The sequence below is a fragment of the Tympanuchus pallidicinctus genome, unplaced genomic scaffold (assembly GCF_026119805.1).
Source record: "Tympanuchus pallidicinctus isolate F22 unplaced genomic scaffold, pur_lepc_1.0 scaffold16, whole genome shotgun sequence".
NCBI lineage: Eukaryota > Metazoa > Chordata > Aves > Galliformes > Phasianidae > Tympanuchus > Tympanuchus pallidicinctus.
The window spans coordinates 2,730,396-2,757,214 of NW_026294679.1; the positions used below are offsets into that span (position 1 = coordinate 2,730,396).

The following is a 26,819-nucleotide window of genomic DNA, read 5'->3' on the forward strand; positions in this document are numbered from 1 at the left end:
AGAAGGAATAAGGGATCAACAGGCAGAAATCAACATCAATGCCCAAACCTCGAGAAAACTGACCCAAAAATAATACTGCACTATAAAGTTCCATGTTGGTCTGCAGGACTGGGAACTTTCTGCTCCTCTGCAGCAGCATGCAGTGTGTGGGCACTCTGTGTGCTTTGGTGGCACACCAAGGATTAGATGATCCCCGTTATGTTATGCTCCCAGTTGGTAACGATCATTTGAAGGAGGAAGATTTGAACAAATGTATCTGGCAGCTCTGCGTGTGTGTTGCTGGGTACTTAAAGCACAGCGCTGGGGGAACGGGGGAAACCGGGCAGCTGCGGTGCGGTGCGGGGGGCGGTGCCAGCAGCGTGCGGGGCTCAGCTGTTCGGTGCGGGGAGCGCAGCCCAGCCCGGCCGGTAGGTTCGTTTGGTCAACAGAATTAGCCTTGCAAAAAAGAAATAAATAAATAGAGAGAGGGGGACTCTTTAAACGGAGGGGAAAAAAAAAGAAAAAAAAAAAGCACCAAACTTTTTTTTTTTTTTTTTTTTTTTTTCCTAAGAAAGCAGAGCCCAACTCATCAGCGGCTGATGCAGGAGCAGGAGGGGTTTGGAGTTAACTGCATGCAGGAAATCTCTCACATCCTGAGTCCCGGCTCGCTCCTCTCTGTAACTGTATATGATGGGGCTGTTCTCCAGCCCCAGCTGATGAAAGTTTGTCTCCCTCAGTCCAGGCTAAGATGTCAAAGCGTCTCCGTGCGGAGCGGCAGCGCTCCCCCGCTCCGCGCCCCTCCGTGCTGCTGCTGAGCCTCAGCGCGCTGCTCCTAGCATCACCCCGAGCGCGAGGTAAGTCCCCGAGATCCGCAGGCGGACGCGGGGAGGGTTTGCAGCCTTTCCTCAGCCCCAGCTCCATTTCCAGGCGCCGCTCCCCGTCCCGGAGCCCCGCGGTGCCGGGCGCTGTGCGTGCGGAACTCCCGCGTTCCCCCCCCCCCCCCAACTTCGCTCCCCGTTCCGCTCCCCGGGCCCCGGGCAGGGGGTGGGGAAAGGCAGAACAGCGAACGGATTTGGGTTCGGTGCTTCCCAGTCCAGCTCCGGGGCAGGAGCTGCCCTACTGGTGGGATTTGGCTTCATCCCGTGTGAGCACGGCCGGGAGTGGGGCTGCGGCTGCTGGGAGACCTGCGTGGGTCGCAGCCCCGTCCTCCGCCTGCCGTTCAGCCGCAGCTGACAGTGCAGATTTCTTGTGGCAGAGAGAAGGGGAGAGATCCTCTCCTAAATGCACGGAGCAGCGCTCAGCTGTGCGTGGGTCTCTGAGTGTTGTTCCAAACTTTTGTTCTTTGTAACTTTAAGCTCTGTAAATGTTTGGTTGTCTCCACGTTTATGCACGGTGACTTTCCCCGGGACTGTGTTTGCTAGGGGAAGGATATGGTGATGCTTCAGCCTGAAATCCCAGGGTGGGCAGAGGAAGTTAATGCATTTAATTGATTACTTAGGATGAGAGGTGATGGCCTGATGCTGCTCCGGGAGGGTGTCAGGTCGGGTATTAGGAGTAATTTCTTCTCCAAAAGAACAGTGAGGCACTGGAACAGCTGCCTGGGGAGCAGGGAGGTCATCATCCCTGGAGGTGCTCAGGAGCAGAGATGCGGCACTGAGGGATGTAGGCAGTGATGGGGATGGGCTAGGGTTGGGGACCCTAGAAGTCTTTTCTAATCTTCATGATTATGTGATTCTATGATTTATGTTATGGATTAACAGGACGAGAAGCTTTGCTTTGCCTTGGTGTGGAACTGAACTTCTGTTCACCGTTTGTATTTCTCACCTTGCACCAAAGCAGTTTGCTGCAGGGTGCAGCTGGCTGTGCCTGGGAGCTTTGGGGTGGGCTGCTTCGTGTACTCACAACAATGGAGATATGAGCATACCCCCAAATGGGTGACCCTGCAGTGAAATTAAAGGGAAATTAAGGAGGTGGGTGGCTTGTGTCTAACACTGAGATTGGATCTAGCATTAAGATGAGAGAGAAATGATGAGTGGTGTGGAAACCCTATGACCTGCATTATGGGATTCCTAAAGAGCCGAGTTTCTAAGGTTGCGTTTGCACTGATGCTCTCTGGGAAGTGTCCATCTGTCCACCTGATGGCAGATGTTGAGCAGCAATGGTGTCCAATGACTGTTGCAGCTCAGCTGGATTTAGGCATCCTCTCCCTTCATAACTTTTCTTCTTTCTTTTTTTTTTTCTTTTCCCTTGTGTTAGTAGAGAACTGCTTCAGCCTTACTGCTTTCTTGGTGGCAGAGGTGCTGAAAGCCATAGCCACCTGCTGGGCCCAGCAGGGCTGCCTGGTGACAAACAGTGCCCTTGGCTGTGCTGGTTCACATCCCCCTGGGCACCTGGAAGCCCTGCACATCTGCTTCAGCTGCCCCGAATCCAGTGTTTGCACTGTGCAGTGCTGCCAGGACATCCCCCATCCCTTTTTTATCCTCCTTCTTCTGCCAACGTGGCACTCCTAGGCACTTTGCTAAGAGCAGCACCCCTGCAATGGTTATATCCCTCGAGATGAGCCCGCACAAAAGGCTGCTTCCCGGCCATTAAGTTGCTAATTATCTCTCTCTGTCGTTGCCTACACCTGCAAATCTTCAGACAAAAGATCTCCTCAACTTTTACCAGCACTTGCCTGGACTTGTCCATCTGTGTCCTCTAGACAAAGGATTTCTTAACCCTTGACCAGGACTTGTCCATCAGTGCTCCTCAGCGAGCTTGGAGACAAAGGTGCAAAAGAAGTCCCTTACAAATAGTGATAAGACAAGCGTCTCCCTTGTGAAATGCCTCCAAAATCAGTTTTGAGATATGATTGTTGGAAAAGCAAGAGGCACGAGTCCCATGGGGCTGCCCTGGTGGCCATTCCAATCTCGGATAGAAATTACTGGGTTACAGCTAGAAAAATTAGAGTAGCCTCGCCTTTCAGAGTGAATTCCTTTTCCAATTATTCCAGCTTCACAATTGTGTTTTCCAGCTGCCAAAATTGCCAGCTCGTGGTTATTGCCTCGAATGTCCTCGTGGACAGCATGGAGAGCTAACTGCAGTGTTGGCCTCGGCAAGACAGCAAAGCTGATTCTGCTTTGTTATCCTGATGGAGGGTATCTAGAAGGATAAGATCTGATCCCATAGGTTTAGTCAGATGCCTAAATTTCAATCTCTGTATAAGCTTTTGCAGAATCGAGGTCTTTGTGTATCTGCAGGCAGTGGAAGAGATGGTGTATGAAGGCAAACTCCACATCAGTGCATGTTGGGAAACCTCCTAAATCTCTTTAAGGTGTTGGGTATTAGCTGGCAGAGCAGCGGGAAAAGAGAAAATCCTAAAATTGCAATCCAAAATTCTTTACCTTCCATTAAAATAACTTTTCTGCCAGATTTCTTGTATTTTTGCTGCTGATCTCAACCGCGTTGACCGTAACGGGAACAAATTACAGAGGTATCTTTCCCTGTCCCTCACTTCAGGGCTGATCTCTCCCACATACTTTGAGCTCATTTCAAACGCTGTCTTTTTTCACACTGTCCGAGCAGATATTTATGGTCTGTGTATAATCACCTCCTTGTCTGACGATTATCCCTATCTGCTCCCCTGCAGACAGCCTGGCACGGGCTGCCCTGCCCGCGGGGCTCCGTAGATCCCTGCCAAAATACACCAGCTGAGGACATTATGCCCACTCTTCCCATCGTGTTCGCATCATTAGCTCTCCGCTCCCTGGCGAGCCGCCGGCTTGCTGCTGATGTTTTCTCACCTCTTGCTTTCCTTGAGATTTTTGGGAAGGTCGCCATCCAGACGCACTGAGCATCCCCAACCTCACGGCTCCATTTTGGGCTGCTTTCCATGTTTATCTGTTACTTCCACTGTCAGCTGCCAGCGATGCTTTTGATCCTGAAATTCTGTTTTTAAAAATCTGAATTCATGTGAGAGCTGATTTGGTCCTCCAACCAGCCTTGGTCAGACCTCTCACATCCTAATCCTGACAGATTTATCACTGTGCTCTTAACACATCTCATGCTGCCAGTGCACTTTCCCAGAGCCCACATGGGTTTCCTTTTGTCAGTATTCACGTGCACAACATTTTACAGTGCCCATGGCCTAAGTCACACCTGCAGAGGCTGCTCTTAGCCCCTGCATAGTGTCCAGGGCAACTCTATGGCAAACTGAAACACGTGGCTTGGATTGGTGTGCTGTAGGGCTGCTGCTGGTTCTGGAGAGAATAGCACAGTACAGAGGACAATCCCTGTTGTTTCTGGAGGAACAAAACACAGCAGCAGAGCTGGACTAGGTGAGAAGCTGTGGGTGCCCCATCCCTGGAGGAATTCAAGGCCAGGCTGGATGAGACCTTGGGCAGCCTGATCTGCTGGGGGGCAACTCTGCCCGTTGCTGGAGGGTTGGAATTGGGTGATCTCTGAGGTTCCTTCCAACCCAAGCCATCCGATGGTCTTGGGTTCCTGCCAAGCCAAAGGCTTCTTTGATTTTCTGGGCTGTGTTAAATCCATACCCTTTGATAAAAGGATCACATAATAACCGAGGAGAAGTGGTGTTTTTCAGTAGACTCCCGATCCTGGAGGCTTTGTTTATCCCCAGGGTGATTTTGGTGACCATCAGAAGGAACTGGTGATGTTTGTAACTCTGACCAGTCTTATATCTATCACTGTCGTCATCTCAAAATAATGCTTTTATGCCTTTTTTTGGTATTTTATTTTCTTACCTGCATTTTTATGCTTGTGATTGTCTTTCATGGTGTGTCAGCTGGCGAAGTTACTATTAGGAGATCCATTACTGAGCTGAGTGCTAACATTATCAGGAGAAGCCTTGTCTAATTATGATATTAAACTGCAGAGTCACCTTAATGTCTGTGAATTCACACCTGGCTCCAGGCAGCGGTACAGCAGTACCACAAATACTGGAGGTGCACGTAGGGTTTGAGTTAGCAATATGCAGCCAAAGCACACGCAAAGCTTTTTCTTAAGGAAAAGACATAAAATCTTGTTATTTGACTGTTGTATAAGCTGTGAAGAGCATGCATTCTCCTATTGGTAGTGGCATGACTTAAGCAGCCTTACAGACACATAACACCCACTAACTTGGGGCATGTGCCCCCAGGCATTTGGGCTCCTTGGATTTTTCATTCTTGCACTGATATTTACCTGTCTTTTTTGCTGCTGGACAATCTTTTTCCCCTTTCACTAGCAGTGGGAGAGGCCTAATGTTGCATGCTGAAAAGAATATACTCAGCATTGGGTTTTTAGTGTCACTCAGGAGTTCAAGAACGCATTGATACCAAATGTTGTGTTGGCATTTGGTGCTTCAGAAGTGACCTGACCAGCTGCATCACCTAATCAGAAATGCTTATTCCTCTATTAAATCCCTTTGTGTTGCTTAATTAATAGTTTTGGATTTTTTTATGCTGCATATAAACGCCACTGCTGTTGCTAACAAGATGAGAAGTGTTGGGTTAGAGTGGGTCATCTGCCACATGATGGATGTCACAAAGTCATCAGCTGGATGAACATGTCCTTTCTCATCCCAAAGTAATGACTCTATGATTTAACAAGTTTATTCTGCAATTTTGGTTAAAAGAAGTAGCATTGGTGCTTACGAATCCAGTGCAGTACCATTTGTCAGATAAGTAAACTGAAAAACTTTCTGACAGTGGTGAAAGTTGGCTGTTCTCTTGCTTCTGCATGTTTTCTAATTTTGAAAGTAGATGATTAGGAGAAAGTGATAGACTTCATGCATGACAGATATTTCCTGAATACATCAGAACATGAACACTACCAAATTCAAGTGTTTTGGGGTTTTGTTTTGATGTAGTCACATAAAAAAAGAAAATTACTTCTGAGCTTCATCGCCATGCTCCATTAAATGCGGTGAGCACATAGGCATGGCCACACGTGGAGCTGGGCATCAGCAGTATCTGCATCTGGCAGTGCTGTCTGTATGCACCAATGCATTTTGTCATGGGCTGAAGAGCCTCAGTTCCATCAGCAGAGGAGGGCAATTCAGCCCAGAGATAAATGGGCTGCGTGGATCTGGTTCCTTTGTGCAGCCTGGTGTTAGCTTAACCTCTGAGGCTATTCGTGAACCCTGCCTGAAAGGATCTGAGGGCTTGCTGGTGCTGGTGGCATGGAAAGGTATCCTGGATGTTCTCCCTGCCCTGAGGAAACAATAAAAATAAATGTTCATTATTCCCAAAGGTGTCAAAGTTGTCAGTGATGGACCTATCCAGTGCCAATGGCATTTGTCACAAAGCTGCACGTGTGGACCAGAGCAGGTTAGCTGCCCTCAAAAGCATTAAGCAACTCTCAGTTCTCATGGTTCTTCCTATTGTTTGAAAGGTGGATGATAAAATTCAGTGATAGCTCAATATGGGTGCATTTCATTTTTCTTTGTCCTGCATTGTATAATGCAAGGAGCAGGTATTTCCCTTACAAACAAAAAACGATGATGGATACGAGCTCCCCAGCTCAGTAGCCCCTTTACCAGAAAAGAACCACAGATGGTTTCCTGTGAACATTTACCTAAATTAGCACTGAAATTTGCTTCAGCTGAGTTTGCTCTGCTTTCAGTGCCATTTCTCAGGGAACATCTGAATGAGCGATTTGTGTGCATGTGATGGGCAAAACCGAAACTCCCACTCAGTAACTTTATTCACTGGTGATTGTATATTGTATGCAGGATAGAACACTCCTCAATATGGTTACACTAAGGATTCCTTGTGTTCGGTGGGGGAGGCTATTAAATCATTGGAAAGAAAGGATTGTCCGGTACCTTCTAAAAGACTGAGAGGAAATTGTATATTGGGGAGTAATTTTGAACTTAATTCAATGGCAAGCAGTCTTTCTTTGGAAGGGAGCAGCTGGATAGGAATGCTGTATCTGGATTTTCTTGCAATGATGTGGACTCATCGAAGTGAATATGTTTTCTTTGATATCAGAGCTCTGTGGCTTGGTTGCATCTGTTCTCGTAAAGCACAGGTTATTATTTCTCTACCTGAATAGGTGATAATTTAGGCACTGTCTCTCTGATGCTGAAGGGTGTAAGGCTGAGTTTGTAACTGGACTCAGAATCTCTGGGACTGGGATCCTTTGGGGAAGGGGCAGCAGATCAGGAAGAAGATGATGTGTCCCAATAGTGCCTGTGCCAGGAGGGTGTTGAGTTCAGGTAGAGCATCCTTCATTGTGGCATCCTGGATATACCTGCTGGAAAAGCAGGGTGCAACCCTTAGTATTTTTTACCTCTTGTTAGTCCTTTCCTGTTTGTTTTTATCAGTGAGGATGACCAGGTCATTTTTAATGGTGTGCATCATGACTTGGAAACAAAGCGCACTTAAGATGGGATTTCCAGTAAGAGGACAAAAGGTCTCCAAAGCCATTATCATCAAACAATCATTGTGGATTATATTGCTTCCTTTTCAAAACTGCTTTGGGTCTGAATCTGGCATTTATGATTTGCCCTTTGCTGCAAACACTCATTGCTGGGCCCTTCCATGGGGACCTCTGGTTCCCACCCACCACCAGGTGTGCCAAAATGCCCTCTAGGTCAGTGATTCTCTGGTGTATATTTCCCAAATTTCAAAATATTCTCTTCTAGAAAAAGAAAAAATACAGTTCTTTCTTTGGACTGATCCTAATAGTAATTCTTCAGTCAGACAAAATAACATCTCAAATGAGACTGGACAGCTGTTTCTCAAATAAAGTATATGGATATATTCTACACGCAGCAATGAAGCTTGGTTTTCACCATCTGAAATGCCCTGCAGTCTCTCTGCCCCCTCCTGCAGTCAATTGCAAACGTTGTTCTCAAAACGCCGTTTGTCACATGGTTTTTTTTTTTTGGAGAACAGGGAAGACATTGAGATATATTGGCTTCTCTCCTTGAATGCATTTCAATATGTATTTTGTGTAACGAGAACCCAAATCCTCCTCACATTATTTCTGCTTTAATCACACTATGCTCTCCCAAGATTGCTGTAATCTCATTTGCATCAGCTGGAGTGACTGTGGGTGATGAGCAGTATTTCATCTGCAAACAGAGGAGAGCAATATTGGGTGCACGCCTGGGAAGGAACTGCCTGTCCTGGCTTTGTTACAGCTGAGAGTGGTGCAGCATCCCGATTTGGGGAGCAGACATTCAAGAATTAGAATGAACAAAAGCTATTTCTAAGGTTTTCTTGAGGACCTGTCAAGTGTGATCGTTCCCTTTTAATTTTCCAGCAAATGGCTTTTTGACATGTGCTAACTCCAGAGGAGCGCGATGCTGCCGAGTGCAGCAGACATCATTTTGTATTTTAGCCATGACATTGCTGTATATGAGAACTGAAAAGTTATATAGATATTACACCAATATATAAACCATGTGTGTTAGAAAGACAAGTTCAGTTCTGAAATATTTGACTTAGCTATGCTTTTCACTTTCAATTCGTGCCAAACATGTGCTGGAATGACTGATGGAGTCATACGGTTCCCCGAATAAAGCACTTTATTGTGCACAGACTTAGAGCCTCCCAACAGTTGTATTACAGAAGCTTGAAGATTAAGATGATCCAACTGCTTAGGGGGTATGTTCCACAATGAACATTTTGTTTTTCCCTTTTTATTTTCCCCATCTCTCTCTCTTTTTTGCCTTCAAATGTGTCATTGGTTTGCTCAGCTGGTGGCACGGTGTTGCTGACCGTGCTGCCAAGCAGCAAGTGTCCTTCTCTTGGAAATGCTCACTGCTCTGTCCAGGTTAAAACACTGCCCTGATGGCTTTCCCCAGTTTATAGGATGTCATGGGGGAGGGGGCTGCTTCCTGTTGCACATCAGGCAGAATGGGGTTTAGGAAGGGAATAGCTCCTGGAAGAACAAGCGTTGACAGGAGACAGTTCTTCAATTTATAAAGCTGGAATATGAAAAAGCATGTTTGTGGTGCTGTGTGTTAGAGGGATCAGTGTGTCTCAAGCTCCTATTTCTCAGCTGAGCTGTGGGTGTGAAGGATCAGGTGTGCACAGCATGGGCTCTCTGCACAGCTGCACCCAACCAGCTGGACACAGAGAGTGTTAGATACAGAAAGAGCTCTGCACCTCGAGCACTGCATGCAGGTTTGGGCCCCTCATTACAAGAAAGGCATTGAGATCCTGGAGCATGTCCAGAGAAGGACAGCGAAGCTGGTGAGGAGTCTGGAGCACAAGGCTTACGAGGAGCAGCTAAGGGAGCTGGGATTGTTCAGCCTGAAGAAGGGGAGGCTCAGGGTAGGCATTACTGCTCTATGCAACTCCTGAAGGGCAGTTGTAGCAAGGTGGGGGTCAAAATCTTCTCCTGTGTGACCAGCTGTAGTGGAAACACTGAGTCACAGCCTAAAGCAGTGATTGAGCACCTGGTGGAAGGCAGGGCCAACCCAGGGCAGCTCAGGTGCAGCTGATTGACCAGAAGGGCTGGAGCCAGGATCCATCTCTTCCCAGACCTCATTTAAGGACTGGCAGTGGAAGCACAAGTATTTTGCTGGAGATTCTTTCTACCTGAGATCTTTTAAAGGTAAACAGCTTTTTTTTTCCTTTGTTTCTGTGTCTACAGCTGCTGTGTTTGGGTACATCCTCACTTTCTCCAGCCTGGGGCTGTGCCACCCTACTGTCGTTGCTGTGCTTTCCATCACGTTATAGAGTTACACCAGCAATAGGATGAGAGGTCCCTCCAGGGGAGGTTCAGGTTGGATACTAGGAGAAACTTCTCTGAAATAGGGGTCGGGCCCTGGAATGGGCTGCCCAGGGAGTTAAGGAGTCACCAACCCTGGAGGTGTTCAAGGAACATTTAGATGTTGTACTGAGGGATGTGGTTTAGTGGGAAATATTGGTGGTAGGTGGATGGCTGGACTGGATGGTCTTGGAGGTTTTCTCCAACCTTGATGGTTTTATGGTTCTTTGAACAGAACATTAAATTTGGAAATGTCTCAAGTCTTCTAGCTGCTGCCTATCTTCAGATTCATCGAAGACCTCTGCTTACTTCTGATGCTCCAAAGATTTGGTGAACTAGGAGTAATTTTGCAAAGTGGAGGAGAGGTCAGGGCTCATGCCCAGGGAGGTGTGTGGAATGTGTGCCGAAAGTGCCTTGTGTTCACATGCCTGAGGTCTTGGGTTTGGGAATCAGGGTGGAGTTAAAAAACAAGAAAAACTTAGTGTGTCGTTATATGGCTTTAAAAGACAAACAAACAAACAAAAAAACCCCTGTTTTTTCAAGGCAGGCTGTGGAAGGAGCAGTCTTACCAGACTTTGTGAAGAGAATTGATGTACTGCCTAGATGTGCAAAGATTAGGATAAAAAGTCATCTGTGGCTCTGAACTAAGACAAGCTTTACAGTGGGGGATGAGGCTTATATTTTATGCTCAGCCAACCCTTGCCCATCCTTTGTGTTCACACACAGATGAGGGCAGAAGCTGGCACACTGTGCAGCCCTTTCTGAAGCTAAGTGCTGTTAGCAGTGTGATGGGAAGGAATTAGTCTGGTGGGACTTCTGATTTTTGCTTCTTGTTTTTATGGACATGTTTAGTGTCGAATCTGAGAAAAACAGTTGACTTTTAAGGCAAATTACTCCTTCTCATGCCCCATGCAAATCTTCCTTTCTTTAACCTTTGCACACTGGTGTTCTCAGTATGTTTTATTTTGCAGCACTCCCGATATTTATTATTATACATTAGTCTAATTTGACTTATTGTTATATTAATGAGCCACTGTTTATTACAATTCCCATTTCAAATGGTGCAGCCACCATTCTTAAGGATGACGTCAGCAAAAAAATTGTGATCTGTGCCTGGACAATGTTTGGCTTCAGTAATGTGGTTTGTTTTTTGTTTTTTTTTCCCCCTCTGGCTGTTATTTGATTTTTGTGGTAGAGAATGTGAGGGGTAGGGGTGGGAAAGAGTGGGGCTGCAGGTGGACCCCACATGGCATTGGGGTGGGTGATGATGGTGGTGAAGATGTGGGGTCACTTGGGTGTCCCTGGGGCTTTGAGGGTATTGCCTGGGAGTGACAGGGGTGAGAAGCATAGGTGGTGTTCCCAATGCCTGCCCAGGAAAGAGGCAGAGTGCCACGATTTGGCTTTGTAAACCTGTATAGTTGAAGAGATGGGTGATGTAAATGAACTGGCTCAGCCATCTATTGCAGTGTGCTGTGCATGAGCAATGTGAGCTGGGCTCTGTGCTCTGCCAGGCAACTCTCTCTCCATCAGCTCATCTCATCCAGTCCTGCCTGCGCTGGGGAGCACTCGTCTCTTTGTTTATCATGAGGAGAAATACACTGTGCGGCCTGACTAAAAGCTTATTAATTTTAAGTAGAGGGGAATCTGAAGTGCGTCTGGGCTTTTTCAGGAGGCAGTGGCCCTTAAACTGAGATGTCACATCATGTATGTGGAGTTTTGCACACAGCTTGAGGGAACTGAAATGCAAAGAAAAAGATGACAACTCTTTCAAGTGCTTGGCCAACAAGACCTTGCACGATAACGTGCAAAGAGGAGTTGTAGATGTACATTGCAGATGAAAAATATCTAAGAAGCACAAAAGTGTCTGACAGATAATATCTTCTCATCTTGCTATTTGTACAAACTGTCTTTTGTATTATTGAGAAGAAGAGTGAGGGGCAATACACAATCTTATGGCTGCTCCAGGATCAAAAGCACTACCTTTAGTGCAGGCTAAAAATAGGGATCAGATTGACACAGTGGTGAAGTTTTCCATGTGAACAAGGGAGAGACAAGCGTGCATCAAGAGGAGCCATGTGGAATTTCACTGGAGTGGAAAATGAGTATTTGAGTCAGAAGGTGCGAGTGACACAAGAGATAGGAAACCTGGCTCCAATAAAAGTGCCTGGCAATATTGATGGCCTGGTTTTCTTCCCCTCTAATGGCATGTTACAGAAATCTAAATTCTCTAATTTCAATTATTACGCTGTTTATGCTGTTGTAATACCAAGAGTCCCTGTAGAGAGGAGGCCTCATTATTAATGTAACTCAAACAATTCTAATGGCTGCAGCTTCAAAGAAATCGTAGTGAAAATGTATAGAAGTGACAAAGGGTGGCAGAGGAAAAATCAGCGTGTCTGTGTCTGTAATATCTATGGCACTAGGAGTTTGTAGGAAGGTACCAAGGTGATGGAAACCCTCCATTAGCACAGAGGAGCATTGGGCTCCTCTCCTAGGAAGCCCTTTGGGGTGGGCTGCACTGGTGCTCTGAGCCCATAAGCAGCAGAGCAGTGGAGGTGTTTTTATTCAGTCGTCGTGCAGGAAACTGGATGAAGTGTCCCTCACTGGGATAAATGGTGATTTCCACTTGGTCCGGGGCAAGGGCTGTGTGATTGCTTCAACCCTTCAGAGCTGCCAGCAGCCCTCTCACCTGCATGGAAGCCCAAACCACTGCTCAGATTCAGGGCTGCTCTGGGGCTGCACTGAAGTTTATTCTATTTTTTTCTGCACGTCCACATTTATCTTTTTTTTTTTTTTCTTTTTTCAAGCCTGTCTTGTTGGGACTCTTCTCCTTTGTCTGATTTTGGGTCTTTATCTAAGGCTTGTGTGTCTGGGTCCTGTTGTCCTTTGAGATGCTGTTAACAGTTGGGAACCGAGCAAATGTGCAGTGCTGGGCACATGCTGGAGTGCTTTTTGGGAGAGAGGCCACATCACCTGGCTGCATTGTTTTCTCTATCTGTGCAGAAAGCTGTGATTTTTATCACCTGCAGTAACTTAAACAGAAACAGCATCCAGATAAGCAGCAAAACATTTGACTGAAGGAGAGAATCGAGACAGAAATTGATCTCGGATTTTATAAATCTGTGGCTTCAGAAGATTTTGCAAGCCCTAAAGCATGTCTGTTCTGTTTCCCCCAAATAAATTATCCTTCCCAATAAAGATATTACTGTCGCCCATAAACCTGTCTTGATGTCTGTCTCCAGACTATCAACACTTGCAGGCAACGTGCATTTTCCAGTGTGCAGATAAATAAGCATGTGTGTAAGATTAAATTTGCTCATTGTAACCTTATTCTTCATGCACCGGAAGCATCACTCTGTCGTGTAAGTGTTCCCAAATAGTAGAAGTAGGAGGGGCAGTGCTAAACCCATACTTTGTGTAGACATGATTCACTTTTCACATGGTATTTTCATCGCAGTTACACTTGTTAGCCCATGCCATGTAAGGAGGGAGCAATATATCTGTGTGTCTGTGAATGCTGTCTCCCCTCTCCCCTTTTTTTGTCTGTTTTGGGTGGTGCTGTGATGTTAATGACTTACAGAGTTAATAGGAAAGGCAACTTGCACATGTAGAATAGCAGAAGACTGAAGCCTCCTGATATCTAGCTGCAGCCCATGGCATAGGGCTGTGTGGAAGTGATGCAGACAGTGTGTCTGTGGAAGGAGAATTGTGCTCATAGGGGTTCTTAAAGCCTCGGCTGCACAGAGCTTGCAGAGTGCAAATCCTGTAAAATAATGGAAGAGCCTGAGTCATTGGATTCGTAGAGCTGAGACTGCTCCAGTGAGCCAAGAAAGGAAAAAGAAATCGGGGCCAAGCTTTTCTCATTTCTCTGAGAGATGCTTCATAAATTTGTGCTCTGTGAGGGAGCTTCATGGCTGATCATCAGAATAAAGGGCTGTGATGATCTGTGCTGTCCAGATAGATCTAATTAGTAATAATTAGACCCTCCTGGGCTGGTGAGGTGATATCCTCTACCCCTCTGTGAGGTGAACCTAATCTGCAGGGTTTGGGTTATCACTCCTGTGCTGGCATTGCATCCTGCTAAGTGCCTATCAATGGGCTCTGCTGGAACAGGGGAAGAACCCTTTCTCTGCATGGACGTTCTTCATCCTCGGGATCTGAGTGCTCCAGAGGGCTCAGAGTGTTGGTAGGGCAAGTGTGATAAACCCCACCAGCCTTCCAACTTTCTTATGGCTCCTGCACACCATCCTTGTCTTCTCAAGATTCATGCTCAGTACCATTTATAGTACCAGTATTATGGTTTATTTCTTTTAGGCCTCTTTGCTCTGACAGGCATGATGCCATTAGTATGCTTAGTGAGAGGAGAAACAGTTGATATATGTTGTATGCAAATAGCTTTTTGGTATTATAGTACGGGCTGAAGTCATCTGACGTGTGGAAGTAGGGAATTGTTTCAGAGAGAATTTATATTCTCTTCCAGAATATATTTTTCCTAATGTGAATCTGCATCCTTGATGTTGTGGGATTCTTGATATTTCATGACCTCCTGCCAGTCTGTATAGAAACACTGAAGCTATGAAGACAAGTGAATACTTAAGTCTTTTGCTGTACACAGCTCAGACTTGTTGAAATGGAGTGCAACCACACCTTGCCACATTTAGTGGAGTAAGGTGACACATGAAGAAGTGTTTAGGGGGTAATGAAGTACCTAGGATTAAAACAGTTAATCTGTCATGTGCAATCAATCTGGAATATTTAGGCACCTGTAATAGGCTTGTTCCCTCTGTGCTCAGTGGCTCAGACTTGCAAAGCATGTAGACCAGGCAACTCAACTGAAATGGGAAAGACACAGGGAAAGTCTGGGATTGTTGTCTGTTCTTTGGAGCTTGTGTTGTGCCACAGCCAGGTCTGTTTATTCTAGAGGAAGTATGTCACCAGTTACACCCCACATATGCTTTCCTCTTTTCAGCCACTGCTGCTGTAGATTGGATCCAATATGCTTGTGTCTGGGAAGAACAAGGAAAGGAGGAACCAAGGGACTGAAATGAATGAGACTGACTTCTTACCTTAATTACTGAAAAAATAGTCCTGATAAAGTCTCATCTCCCTTAAATCCCTGCAGCTTGCTTACAGTCTTAGTGATGACACTGAAATGACAGTTTCATTGCATTTCCCCTGCTGTCACCTTCAATGAAAAGAAAAAGTGAAGCGCTAATATGTTTATTAAAGTAGCACTTTAAATAGCTGGTGCCAATAACTCTTTATATTTTTGAGTCAGATGTTGAGTCCCAGCTCCCTTGTCTTTGTGCTCTGTCTTTACTCCTTATCTTGTTCTGTCTTTGTGCAGTGTTGAACACCATTCCGAGGGCCCTTGACAGCAATACTGAAGTTCTAGTTAAAGCAGAAAGTAATATATGAGCATCTTCATAAATAAAAGCAACTTTTCTATATCTCAAAGTGTAGGAACCAAAATCTTCTGTATAGTTTTAAAGCTGGATTTCAGATGCTGTGTGGGTTGGTTTGCTGTTCCCTCACCAGCAATTCTATGGCTTTTCTGTGCAGTCTTTGCACAGGGCATATGATTGAAAATGGTAACCATCTCCAATCTTCTCTCCCTGAACCCCAGCTCTCCTACAACATTGTGTAGGTTTGGACAATAGCTGCATGAAAGCATGATGTTTTAACGTCTAATGCTTTTCCTGAATTATCCCCTTTTTGAAATGGACTGCCAGGTCCCTTAAATAACAACAATCAGGTTGTTGCACCGTGCTCCCTCCTAACATGAAGTGCTTCTCCCTCTCCTAGGTCAGAATGTGGACAGCAAGTTGGAGTCCTTGAGACAGCAGATGCTGAAGGACCAGTCCAAGGACTATGAGATAACAGTTCCCTTCCTTTTGAATGGAGAACAGTGGAGACCAGCAAACAGCACTTATTCCAAGGTTAGTCTTTGTGTGGCTGTTATTTTGTTCCAAGGTATTCAGCTGGAAGGGGAAATGAAGTGTGTACTTACTTCATTGTAGCTGTTGTAAGTATATATATTTTAGTAGAGGGTCTGCAGTGTATGATTTTTTACTTTCCTAAGCCGAGAAATTGAATGTTACTGTAAAGTAGTATTCTTATTTCTGATGGCAGAAGTGGAAGGGCAGCAGTGCTTTTAAATGAAGTTAACATACATGGCTTCATTGACAGACTCTGATAAGCTTTTCTCCTCCTTTTCCTCAGCCATTGGCTGATGAAATAGGAAGCTGTTTTGAGGAGAAGAGGCCTGCTTTCTGTCTCCAAAGCTCCAGACTCTAAGACAAGCTGCTGCTGCCTTTGTTATCACCAAAGATGTCATGAGGGTCTCTTTCCTGACCTTTCTAACCCAGATTTTTAGGTACAGTGTTGTTCCAGTTTCTTTTTAACGTTGTTCTTTTAATCATCAGTGTAAGCAGAGGGAAATTAAACTTTTTAATTGTGAAAATACTAAAACACACAGACAGAAACCATGAAAACAGCTCCAGTTGCCCATTAGAAGTGCCTTTCTTTGCTGCATTGGGAAGGTGTTTGGTGGAGAAGTCCTCCTTGGCTACTGCTTTGTGTCGGGCAGCTGACTGACAGAAATAGATATGAGAAGAGATTTCAGAACAACAGACCTGACATTCAGATAGATTGTCTGGGTGAAAAAGTTGCTTTCATGCTCCTTTCCCCCCTCCTAAATTGGAGAGAAAGGCCAGTCCTCAGTCTGCGTATCTGCAGTGATGAAAGGGATATCATTGTGGGTGTATAATGGCTTATCTTAGAGAGATAACACAGATGGCTTGGTCCTAGATGTATGCAACTCTATTTTTAGGTCATTTAATTAGGAACAGGCATTCTCCATACAGAGTTCTTTCAGCGACTCGTTGTAGCTCTCTGAAGGAGTTACAACAGAGTATCTTTACGTGAGTAATGATAATATGATTTATATCATTAATTTGTTTCCCAGAATTGCCTTCAGTTTAAGATGAACATTAGAAAAGATTTGTGGTTTGGTAGAAAGATCCACGTGCTGTATCAGCACTTTTTTTTTTTCTTCTTTGAATACTTCTTTTCCATGGAAACTGTTATAAATTAAATACATGAAAGTGCAGATCAGGCTGTGGGAAGAACAACAGCATTAAACTGGTGGAGGAGAAGAGTAATGAATAGCTTGTCACATAAATATTGATCAAAAGCACAAAAGCCAAATACTGTTGTGTTCGATGGTTAAATAGGACCTATTGTTCCTCAGCTTATTTCAAAGTGTTCCTCTATTTTAATTTAATTTTAATGCAGTAAAAAAAAAAGTACCAAGTACTTTGTACTTGTAACCAGGGGAATGGTATTTCAATAGAATATATAGGAAAATAAATAATGTAGTGGTTATAAAAATGCCAAAGTATTAAAGTTATTTGTGTATGGTTAATTGCCTCTCAATGAAAGCCCCATTCTACGGTCCTCTGATCATAAATACTCTTTCTTAACAATTAGTCCCTCAGAAACCACACTGGTATTTAACGTGGCGTACCCTTCCATTCCTATCCTGGGGATAAAAACATCCTTTTATTTACCCCAGAAGAGTCACAGTGCTATCTGCTGGAATATCTCTTTCAGAGCCTGTCATGAATTATTATTAAGCTAATGACTTTCTTCTTGAGGGCCACCTATGCTGTGCAGAATAGAAGCAAAATGCCCAGCCATGTTTTTGCTGACAGCAGTCCTGCTGATCACTCACACAATCACCATCCTGCTCACTAGGGCTACTGAAAGGCAAGGGAAAAAATTTACTTAGCTGAAACCTACTTTTATTGTAGTACACTTAGGGCATAATTTTTGAAGGACTTAAAAGATAATGTCTGTTACACACTGGAGCAGGCTGCCCAAGGAGGCTGTGGATGCCCCATCATCCTTGGAGGCATTCAAGGCCAGGCTGGATGTGGCTTTGTGCAGCCTGGGCTCCTGGTTGGTGACCTGCACATAGCAGGGGGTTGGAACTCGATCAAACCCAGGCCATTCTATGATTCTATGATCTATGCTTAACATATATATTAACTATGGAAATGAGTGTAGGTTTTCTTTATTCATCAAGTTGATGATTCTTAACTCCTCTCTTGGCATCTTCTGCTGAATTTGGAAAAAGCTTTTCAGCTGAACTATTTGAGTGGTGCTCGGTCCCATTCTTTCATTAATTGGATATAATATTTTGTTGCTGATCCTGCACACACTGCTAAAATTAGTGGCTGCTAATTTGAGTACCCAGTTGTTGCTACTTGGGACTACTGATGAGTAACTCTATTGTTGGCTATCTGATGGCAAAATCGGGATGCTGAAGTCTGCAAGGTCTGTATGTCCTTTCAAACAATAGCTGCCCCATATTCTATGCAGATGTGATTTCCTTGTTTGAGGCTTTGTGTGCATTATAGAAGGTGTTGATAGGTCTTTATACTTAACGACTAGTTCCAGTTCCCTTTCCATTTCTCTTTATTTCTGTCACTTGTTCATAATTCTGCATTTGGTGTCAACTCTTTTCACGGCGCTTGATCTGAACCCAAAGAGTTGGGTTCTACTTTTCTGAATTTTTTTCCAAGTTTGGAACAGTGTTTGAAAAAATTGTATATTATTCAAGTACAGGAAAAAGACTCTTTTCCCCACTTGTTCCCTGCTGAATATTTTTCTTCAAACTTGGCTTGAGACTTAAAAACCAAGCCAAGTTTGATGAGACTTGGGTAAGTGATGTTTTAGTACACAGAACACTGTAGGGAAGATTTTCAGAGGACCATCTGTTTGGCTTCAGTTTTTATCCTTGCACTCTGTTAGGGGCACACACTGGTTAGTGTGTGCCAGATCCCTGCATCACAGGAACTGAAGGTCAGGTAATGCTGCTGTCTTAGTGTGGTTCTTTGGAGCGCATTCCTTGTGTAGGCACAAGTGTTATGTGGGTGTTCAGGGTTTCTTGGCTTCCCTTCTGCATTTGAAAGGTTTGAACGATGGGGAAACCCTGCTGGGTACCTGATCTTCCAGGGCAGATGTAAGATGGTTGTAATGCTTGGGTGCATCGTCATGTGACATTGCCCTGAGCTGGTGTTCATTCTCATGGACTGACATCTCATCTGTGTACTTGGCTCTTTCCTCTAAGTGGAGCTTGGTCCAGAACTTAAAATGCATGGATTTTCTGGGAAATTGAAGGGTTTTTGTGCAGATATAGTGAATTATGCAGGTAAACGTAGAGTCTTGAGGTCGTGCTAAATGAGCACAGATTTTTCTTTCCTCGGTCTGGTGGCACCCATCACTCAAGTGCAGTTCTGTTTTTTCTCTGGTGGTGGCCATGCAGCATCCTTAATGTCATCACCAGCACCTGCAAGGGCTCAAATACGACCACAGGCTGAGCATCTTAGAGTATTCAGTCATCTGAGGTTTCCAAAAGCTTACAAGAACGTGTACAAGAGTACAGCTCTCCCTGCTGGGTGATGCTCTGTGTCTTTTCAGTGCTTGTGCATGTAACTTTGTGATTTTGGACTTCGTGTCCATCTGAGTGCAATGTTAGACTGTTCAATACACATGTATGCTCCGATCAGGATATGATTCCAATTCATTTAGTTTTGAGTGTAAATCTGAGTGTAGCTGAACCTGGGCAGGTATTGAAGGACCCAGAGCCATGCAGTGTGGAGCTGTGAATAGTTTCTGAAAAGCCGTATACAAAACTTGAAAGCCCTAAAGTCCATCAGGTTGCTTTGAGTTTGCAGCTTGTCAGTCCAGGCTACTTTTGAATGATGCGTAAGGCATCACATCATTAAGCTTGGGTCATGCAAAGGGGAAAATGAGCAAATTTTGCTCTGTAACTTCTTAAAAATAATTAGTGGGTGTGACTCAGTTTCCTTCCTTTGGCTGCTATAAGTCAGGTTTGCAAATTGTAATCTTAAAGAAATGCTTTAAAAAAAAATGGAGGAAGATGAGAAGACAGAGATCCTTGTTTTGTAGCAGTGCTCTTTGTGTTATGTTATACTTTGAATATTAACTCTAGCAAAGAAATTCAAAGCTGAAAGTGAAGGCCATCTATAAATATATGCTTTGAGCATATTTCTTCTGTTTTTTAACTGTATGGTTGTCACAGCTCAAAGGATTCTGCATGTGAAGTGGCAGAATATTACCATTTTTACTGCTTAGCATGCACTGTGTCCCATTGAGCTTTCAGAGAAGCAGCTTTTCTGCCTGCCTTGTTCATGAAGCATTGTGCTATGGATTGCTCTCATAAACATCAGAAGTCTGATTATTGGTGTGTCATTTTGGACACTGCTTGCTTGAATCTCATGTGAAAGTCTCCACTGTCTTCAAAGGCATCGAGTCCTCAGACAGCTGTTAGTCATGTTTATGGTTCTTGAGATTTATCAGATGTTGCACTGATTCTTTTCAAATTTTTTTTTCATGACTGAATGGTAAGGACCTGACCCAACATTTACTGAAAGGTTTTATTGCCGTTGAAACGAACAATAATTGGAAGGAACAAGAAGAAACTTTGAATTAAAAACAAAAAAAAACAAGCACAAAAAGAAAAAAAACAAGAGAATTGTGCTGAAGATTCGAGAATCTACTGAAAACTGCCAAGCAAGGATGAGCCTTACCCATTAGTTCCCACCTTTTGTGCTCACAGGACTGCATTTTGCCTTGCGAACTAACAAGGCAGGTCTGCTGGTACAGCCATAGAATTATAGAATGGCTTGGGTTAGAGCAGACCTTGATCATCCAGTTCCAAGTCCCTGCTGTGGAAAGTGTTGCCACCCAACCTGGCCTTGTGTATCTCCAAGGATGGTGCATCCACAGCCCCTTTGGGCAGCCTGTACCAGCCCCATCACCCTGAGCTCTGTGTGCGCACTGCCCCTGGTGTTGCTATGAGGTTACCCAGCAGAATACCCCAGTGTAGTGGGATTTCCCCTCTTGCTGCATCTCATGAGTTTGCTTGTGGCTCAAGCACAGCGTTTGATGCGTGAAGCCCAGCCAAGAGGCCTGCATGTCGGATCAGTAATGTAGTACTCAGGCTTTTCAAGAGCAGGCCCATTCAAGTTTATTTCATAACTGGCATAGCCTTCGTGCAAGTGATAATTGTTTATATTCCCTCCAACAGAGCCTCCTGCTGTTCTTTTTCATTTGAAATAATTACCAAAGTTTAGACTTCCAGACAATTGTATTAAGGGGAATCATACAGCGCTGCTTAAACAAGGCTTTGAAGGCTGAGAGGACAGCTTTCAGAGCTCTTTTACATAGTTGTTTTACATATCTTAAGAGAGAGAGGCATAAACAGAATTTATAGTGCTCTCCATAATTTTATGACTCATGAGTACCGAATACAAGAGGCAGTGCTGTGCATGCTGCTAGGGCTGTGTCATCAGCTGGGAATGCAGCTTGGCACAGCCAGCCACAGCAGTGTGAGACACTGCACTGATCCTCAGTGAAGTTCTCCAGGAGATCTGCCCCTGAGTTTCTAATTAGTAACCTGGCAGTCATTAATTCAACAGCCAGTAAACAATCTGTTATTTCTTTGGCTTTTTATTGTACATGCAGCCCTGCGTTGTAGGGCCACTGTGAGGATTAATTAGTTCAGAAATGCGCCATTTATTTAATAACTCCTCCATGTTTGTTTAATTCAGGAGTGAGGTGTGGGATGGAAATGCCCACGTTCTCCCCAGCCCTGAGCGATCGAATCAGCTTAGTGCTGCCCCTCTCCATTTGCCTTGTGCAGGATGGGTTCTTGCGAAGGGAAACACGTCCTCTTAGCCAGACCTCTCTCATCTTCAGCCAGTCGTTCCTTTTGATCATTTCATTTAAGAAATTAAAAACAAAATGCCAGGAGACGCATCCTGTTTCTGGGGACTTGCTTGATCTCTACTGCAGCCGCGAGTCTGGTGAATTCCTGGAGCTGGGACCACCAATAAGAACATCGTGTTGCTGATTGAGTAAGGGAAATTCTTTCCTCTGTCTGCACTGAATCAGTGCCCTAGTTTCAACGAGATACACCAGTGTTCATTTCCTGCCTGAGACGCCTGGGCATCCTGGGACGTGTTAAGCAATTGGGATTCGTCCCAGAAAATGGTCCATTTCATTTTTAGCTTAAGTGATACAGTGTGTGAAGTTCTGTGGGGATAGTTCAATCGCAAGATAAATAGCAGATAGCATGGAGGGAGACTGCAATACAGAGAAAACCTGGAGCTTTTTATTAACCGTCTGCCCCACCTCAACCCCCTCGGCATTTTGGAGCCTTCTGTAGGGTGAAATTCCCTTCCATGAGGCTGCATCACACCGGGCTGTCGGGAGGGATTTTGTCATATTTGGCCAGTGAGGATTGCTGTGATGTAATGGGCCTGGGTGAGCTGTCTCCCATACCAGCCCAGCTCCACTGCCAGCAATTGTGTGCCACGGGCTCTGCAGAAGCGTTTTCCTTGCTTGCTGCACATGGCCCACCAGCAATGAGGTAGTGTCTCAGATCAGGGCTTGAGGAATCTGCCTCCATAAGGTGATGGGGCTGAGGTTCTTGCATAGGAGATTTTTTGGGGGAAGACAACTAATAGAAAGGTTTTGATCTTAATGGTGCAGTAACCCTTTAAAGTGGTGCTGAAATCAAAAGTTAAGTCCTTGCAATTAAGCAGTAGAATGCCAGTTTTGTGAAGTGCTTGTACTGAGGCACTTTCATATTGAATTAATTTAGCTTATACTTGGCTATTTCGTTCTCTCTTGCAACAGATCTTGTGAGCGTAAGGTATGAATTTCAGTGTTGGAGTAAAACAATGCTTTACTTTCCAGCTACGAACACGTGATCGTCCTTTTACAGGAAAAAGGAGAATCTCCCTTGTTCTCGGCGCTCGCTGCAATTGCCTTGAGTAGAGCTGAATGCAATGCAATCCCTGCAGCAGGCCCACAGAACGGGGCCCTCTGGGTGGTGGCAGTGGGATTTGGGGTCTTTCCAAGGACTAAAGGGAACTGCCATGGAAAATAAGAACCATTGGCACACACCGTGATGGAGATCCTTATCTTGTGGAGCTGAAGTAAATTGAATTGTCCTCAATGTACATATATTTTAGGGATGAAGAGGTAAATGTAGCTGGTAGATCCACAAAGTTCCATTGTTACAAGCTTGGTGCTTTTGTTGTTGAATTATAATTCTATTTGAACGTGATTTATCTCAAGCCCTGGGTGGTTTACTTTTTCTATAGGGAATTTCTCATTCCTCAGAATTGTAACAAAAAAAATCATTGAGGTAATGTGCAGCTTAAAGTTTGATAAGAAAAATATAATTAGAATTGATAATAAGCCTTTTTTAAAGGTGGTCATAGTATCTTGACAGTGAAAAGGATTTTAAGTGTTGCCATTTTTCAGGAGAAAGAATGACTTCCAAAAATCCTGCCAATTATTTCTGAAAAGCACATATAGTTGAGGTAAAAAATTGTCTGTGTCATTTTGAGATGGTAGCAGAAAGTTTGTATTTTGCTTCTATCCTGAGGAAGTTGTGTCCCTTTTGTGCCTTTTTTTTTTTTCCTCAAGGACACAGTTTCCAAGTATTATTGAGCCATCAAAGCTTAATTTAAGAAAACGATTGCGATTTATGGCACGGTGGAGTGATGAAGATCAGCAAGATAGGAGACAAAATGCTTGTGTTGATGTTTGTGGATGCCTTTCAATTTGCATGATGCATACAGGGTGCCACCAGGGTCTGTAGATGTATTACTAGTCTTGAGTTCATCCCTGTTCCACAAGAATGTGCTTGTGATGTTTCTGGTCAATGTAATGTCAAGTCTACTGGTGATACTGGTGGCACAGGAGCATGTGTTTGCCCAACCAGTAGAGCATGTAGATGCTCAGTAGTGATTTAGGGGGATGTTGAGTCTGAGGAGAGGTCTTGTCACCACTCTTCTTTCACAGCAAAGCAAAGTGCATTGAGCTCAGATGAGTTCTGCACCTCCACGTTTGTGATGGACCTTCCCTTCACTGCCCTAGGTCCCAGGATGCAAGTCTGTTATTTCTTCTGAGGTCTGAATTGTGCTCAGGGAATTGTGTCTTCTGTCTTAGGGTCAGTGTTTCTGCAGAATGAACTCATTCCTTCTCCAACTCTGGCCATCTCCCTTCACCAGAAGCTACTGGGCGGCTCCTTGGCAGGCATCTTCTTTCCCTTTGCTCTCCCCATTGACTACGTCCTTTATAGAGCTCTTGAGCAATGCAGTGCTGAAATGACTTTTTTGGGGCGAACCTGCCAAAGCCTTCCTGGCAGCCATCGCCCTCTGCAGTGCTTAACCTCCTCCTGGTGCTCAAAAATGGTGTCTTGAAATCGAAGCCCATATATAATTTGGATATTCGGGAGAAGGATATTCATAACCTGAGCCTGCTTAGCTGTGCACAGGAGCAAACGTTTTATGTCAAAGCTGCTGCTGAGCTAGGGGAGGATCAGGTCTTCATTGAGATGCCTAATTTTTGCATGCTGGTGGATGCTATTTTCCGGTGCACTTCATTTGTGTGAGTGTTGGAGATGGCAGGCTCTTTCAGGCAGCAATCTTGGATGAAATCCTATACTGGTGTCTCTCAGATGACATTATTTACTTCAGTTTCACCCATTCCATCATCTTTCCCTAGATGTTTTCACATTAAGTACATCTTGTACTGAAAAAGAGACGCTGCTAAAGGAGGTCTGCTTCGACTCCTGGCAAATGACGATGAGACAAAAGCTCAGAGATGTGTTAATGTAAACAGCCGTAGTATCCCTGCCCCAAAAAGGGCCGTTTCCTTGGCAGATACTGCATCTGCCTTTTTTAAGTGAGAAGGGAGTTGCTGGAAATGAATCTGTTGCGGGAAAAGCCAATAAGAGGAACTGTGTAATTTTGTCCTCAGTTGCTTCTAGAATATTGCTGTTTTAGCACTGCACGCTCCCTCCAGCCCACGCTGGTGTGGTCAGGGTACATTTTGAGCAAAAGGAAAGAAGAAGTGGGATTCCTAAACCGAGTATCTCCAACAGAAAGTGCCTTTCTCTTGGTTGCAACAGACAGAAACATTGTTTAAACCAGACTTTTTTGGCATTTACTGGCATTACTAGGAAAGAGTTGGCGAGAAAAGTTGGCAGGAGGAGATGAGTTGGATAAGCTTTAAAGATTTTTTTTTTTTTCTATAAAATGAATATCCAGAAGCTGTGTAAATGTATTTTTCTTAACTTTAAAAGGCATATAGAGGGACAACATGCACTCTTTTTTGACTGAAATAGCATCTAAGCTGTCTGTGCCCTCCAATTCCTATTCTCTCAATTAAAAAGATGAGAAAAAAGAAAGAAAAGACAAAACAAAACACCTCAGGAAATCCCTAGGATGTTTATTCGGGAACAGACCAGCCTGTTACAGTCATTAGTTGCAAAGGTATTTCTGCTGCAGTCAGAGGGCAAAGTGAATTTTAACCTTTTATTGCCAAGCATTGTCATGTTCGGTAGAGAAGGAGTTATTGAGATACATCAAGGCCTATAAATTACTGTAAATTAAGTGAGTGACATACATAAGAAAGAAAACAGGATCACCAAAGCACTTCCCTTAGAGAGGAATTTGAATCAATTTAAGTGCTTGTAATGGAATATAAAGTTCTGTTGCTTACTTTCCTGAGTACCTCTTTACTACTTTACCATTTCTGATTGTAAAAGGCCATAATTGCAACAGAAAAAGATATTTCAAAACACTGACCTCCATTTTTATTGTAAGCTTTAGTGCAGAATTGCTTACAGACGTGGTATGTTGATTATAAAAGGAAGAAAGGGAGTAGTGCTGGACTGGTTTAAGCTCTGATCTGTGAGAGCCCTCCAAGCACAAGTGGTTGTTTCCCAGGATCCCCATAGGAGGAGAAAGGAAAAGAAAATGCTGCTTGATGGAGACAAAGCCTCAAGAGCCTGGGAAAAGCATGAATTGCAGAGGGCAACTTCAAGATATGGATAGAACATTTCCCTTTTTCTTTTTTTCTTTTTTTTTTTTTAAGGATGGAAACCTAAATTGCTTGCTTTTTACAGTCAAGCATCTCTCCTTTTATTGTCTTGCCCTTTTACATCTATAAAATGGGAATAAAGTTTAATCCAAGTCATGGGACATCGATTTGATTTTAATAATGGCCTTTTCAGATTAAAAATATTATTTGCATTCATACTTGCACACTGTACGACTTTTAGGGAGCAAGGATTTGCTGTTCTGGGGGAGAGATGAATGTCTTGCACGTGTGGATAAATCACTTGTGTGCTGTCAGGACAAGGGAACAAATATTTTCAGGACTGTATTTTTCAAAGAATGAAAGAGGAGGAGCGTTTGCAATGCTGAGTACCAGGGTTTCAGTGTTACAGTCTTGGAGGCAGTTTAAGAGCAGCTTGTAAGAGCTATGAAGAACATTAATTGGAATTTTTACAGTGTATGATGAGCTCCATAAATCAGTCCAAGTCCCCTTTAGCACGATCACCTTTCTTTGATGGAAGTGACACTGACATGAAAACACTTTATTTTAAGGAACGTTTGAGAAATGGCTTTTTAGAGTATTATGTATTTTTCTTTCACGTGCACACTTTTAGTGCTCTCAAATGTACAATTTAATAATCGAGCATTAATTTATTTTTAAAACAAGACTTATTAGTTGTAATACACTTCTGTATTTTGCTAGCTAATTTAGAAGGAAACTTCAGTGATTGACACCAACTCCCATTTCAGCCTTTGCCTTTGAACATCCAGTGTTTAGCAATTTCTCCAAACCTGTGCGTTTGAGATAGGAGAGAATGACAGATGGATTTGGTCGTTCCTTTAAAGGGGATTTCTCACTGCATTACTGAATTTCATATCATAGAATCACTGAAAGGCCTGGGTTGAAAAGGACCACAGTGATCATCCAGCTTCAACCTCCCTGCCACGGGCAGGCTTGCCAGCCACCAGACCAGTCAGCCCAGAGCCATGTGGATAATTTCTGGTACTAATATATATATATATATTTTCATATATACATGCATATACATGTGTACAGATGACCTCTATCTAGACTTGTCTCGGGATTCAACTGTCCAATCATAATTTGAGTGGTTTTTGTGATTTTTATGTGGGGATAAGTGCCTGGGTTGGATCACAGTAAGATTATTGAAATCAAGGTGTAAA

At 44.0% G+C, this 26,819-nt stretch overlaps 1 protein-coding gene across 2 annotated transcripts in view; it reads left to right on the plus strand.

Annotated features, from left to right (window-relative positions):
- The first annotated feature begins 600 nt into the window (after nucleotides 1-600).
- The window catches only part of ADAM12 (ADAM metallopeptidase domain 12), a 167,678-nt gene continuing 141,459 nt past the window's right edge, over nucleotides 601-26,819 (plus strand). For both annotated transcript variants that reach the window (XM_052676845.1, XM_052676847.1), the window contains exons 1-2: nucleotides 601-833; nucleotides 15,490-15,623. In XM_052676845.1, coding sequence (XP_052532805.1) covers nucleotides 728-833; nucleotides 15,490-15,623 — 240 coding nt within the window. In that variant the 5' untranslated portion in view covers nucleotides 601-727. The remainder of the gene's footprint in view (nucleotides 834-15,489; nucleotides 15,624-26,819) is intronic.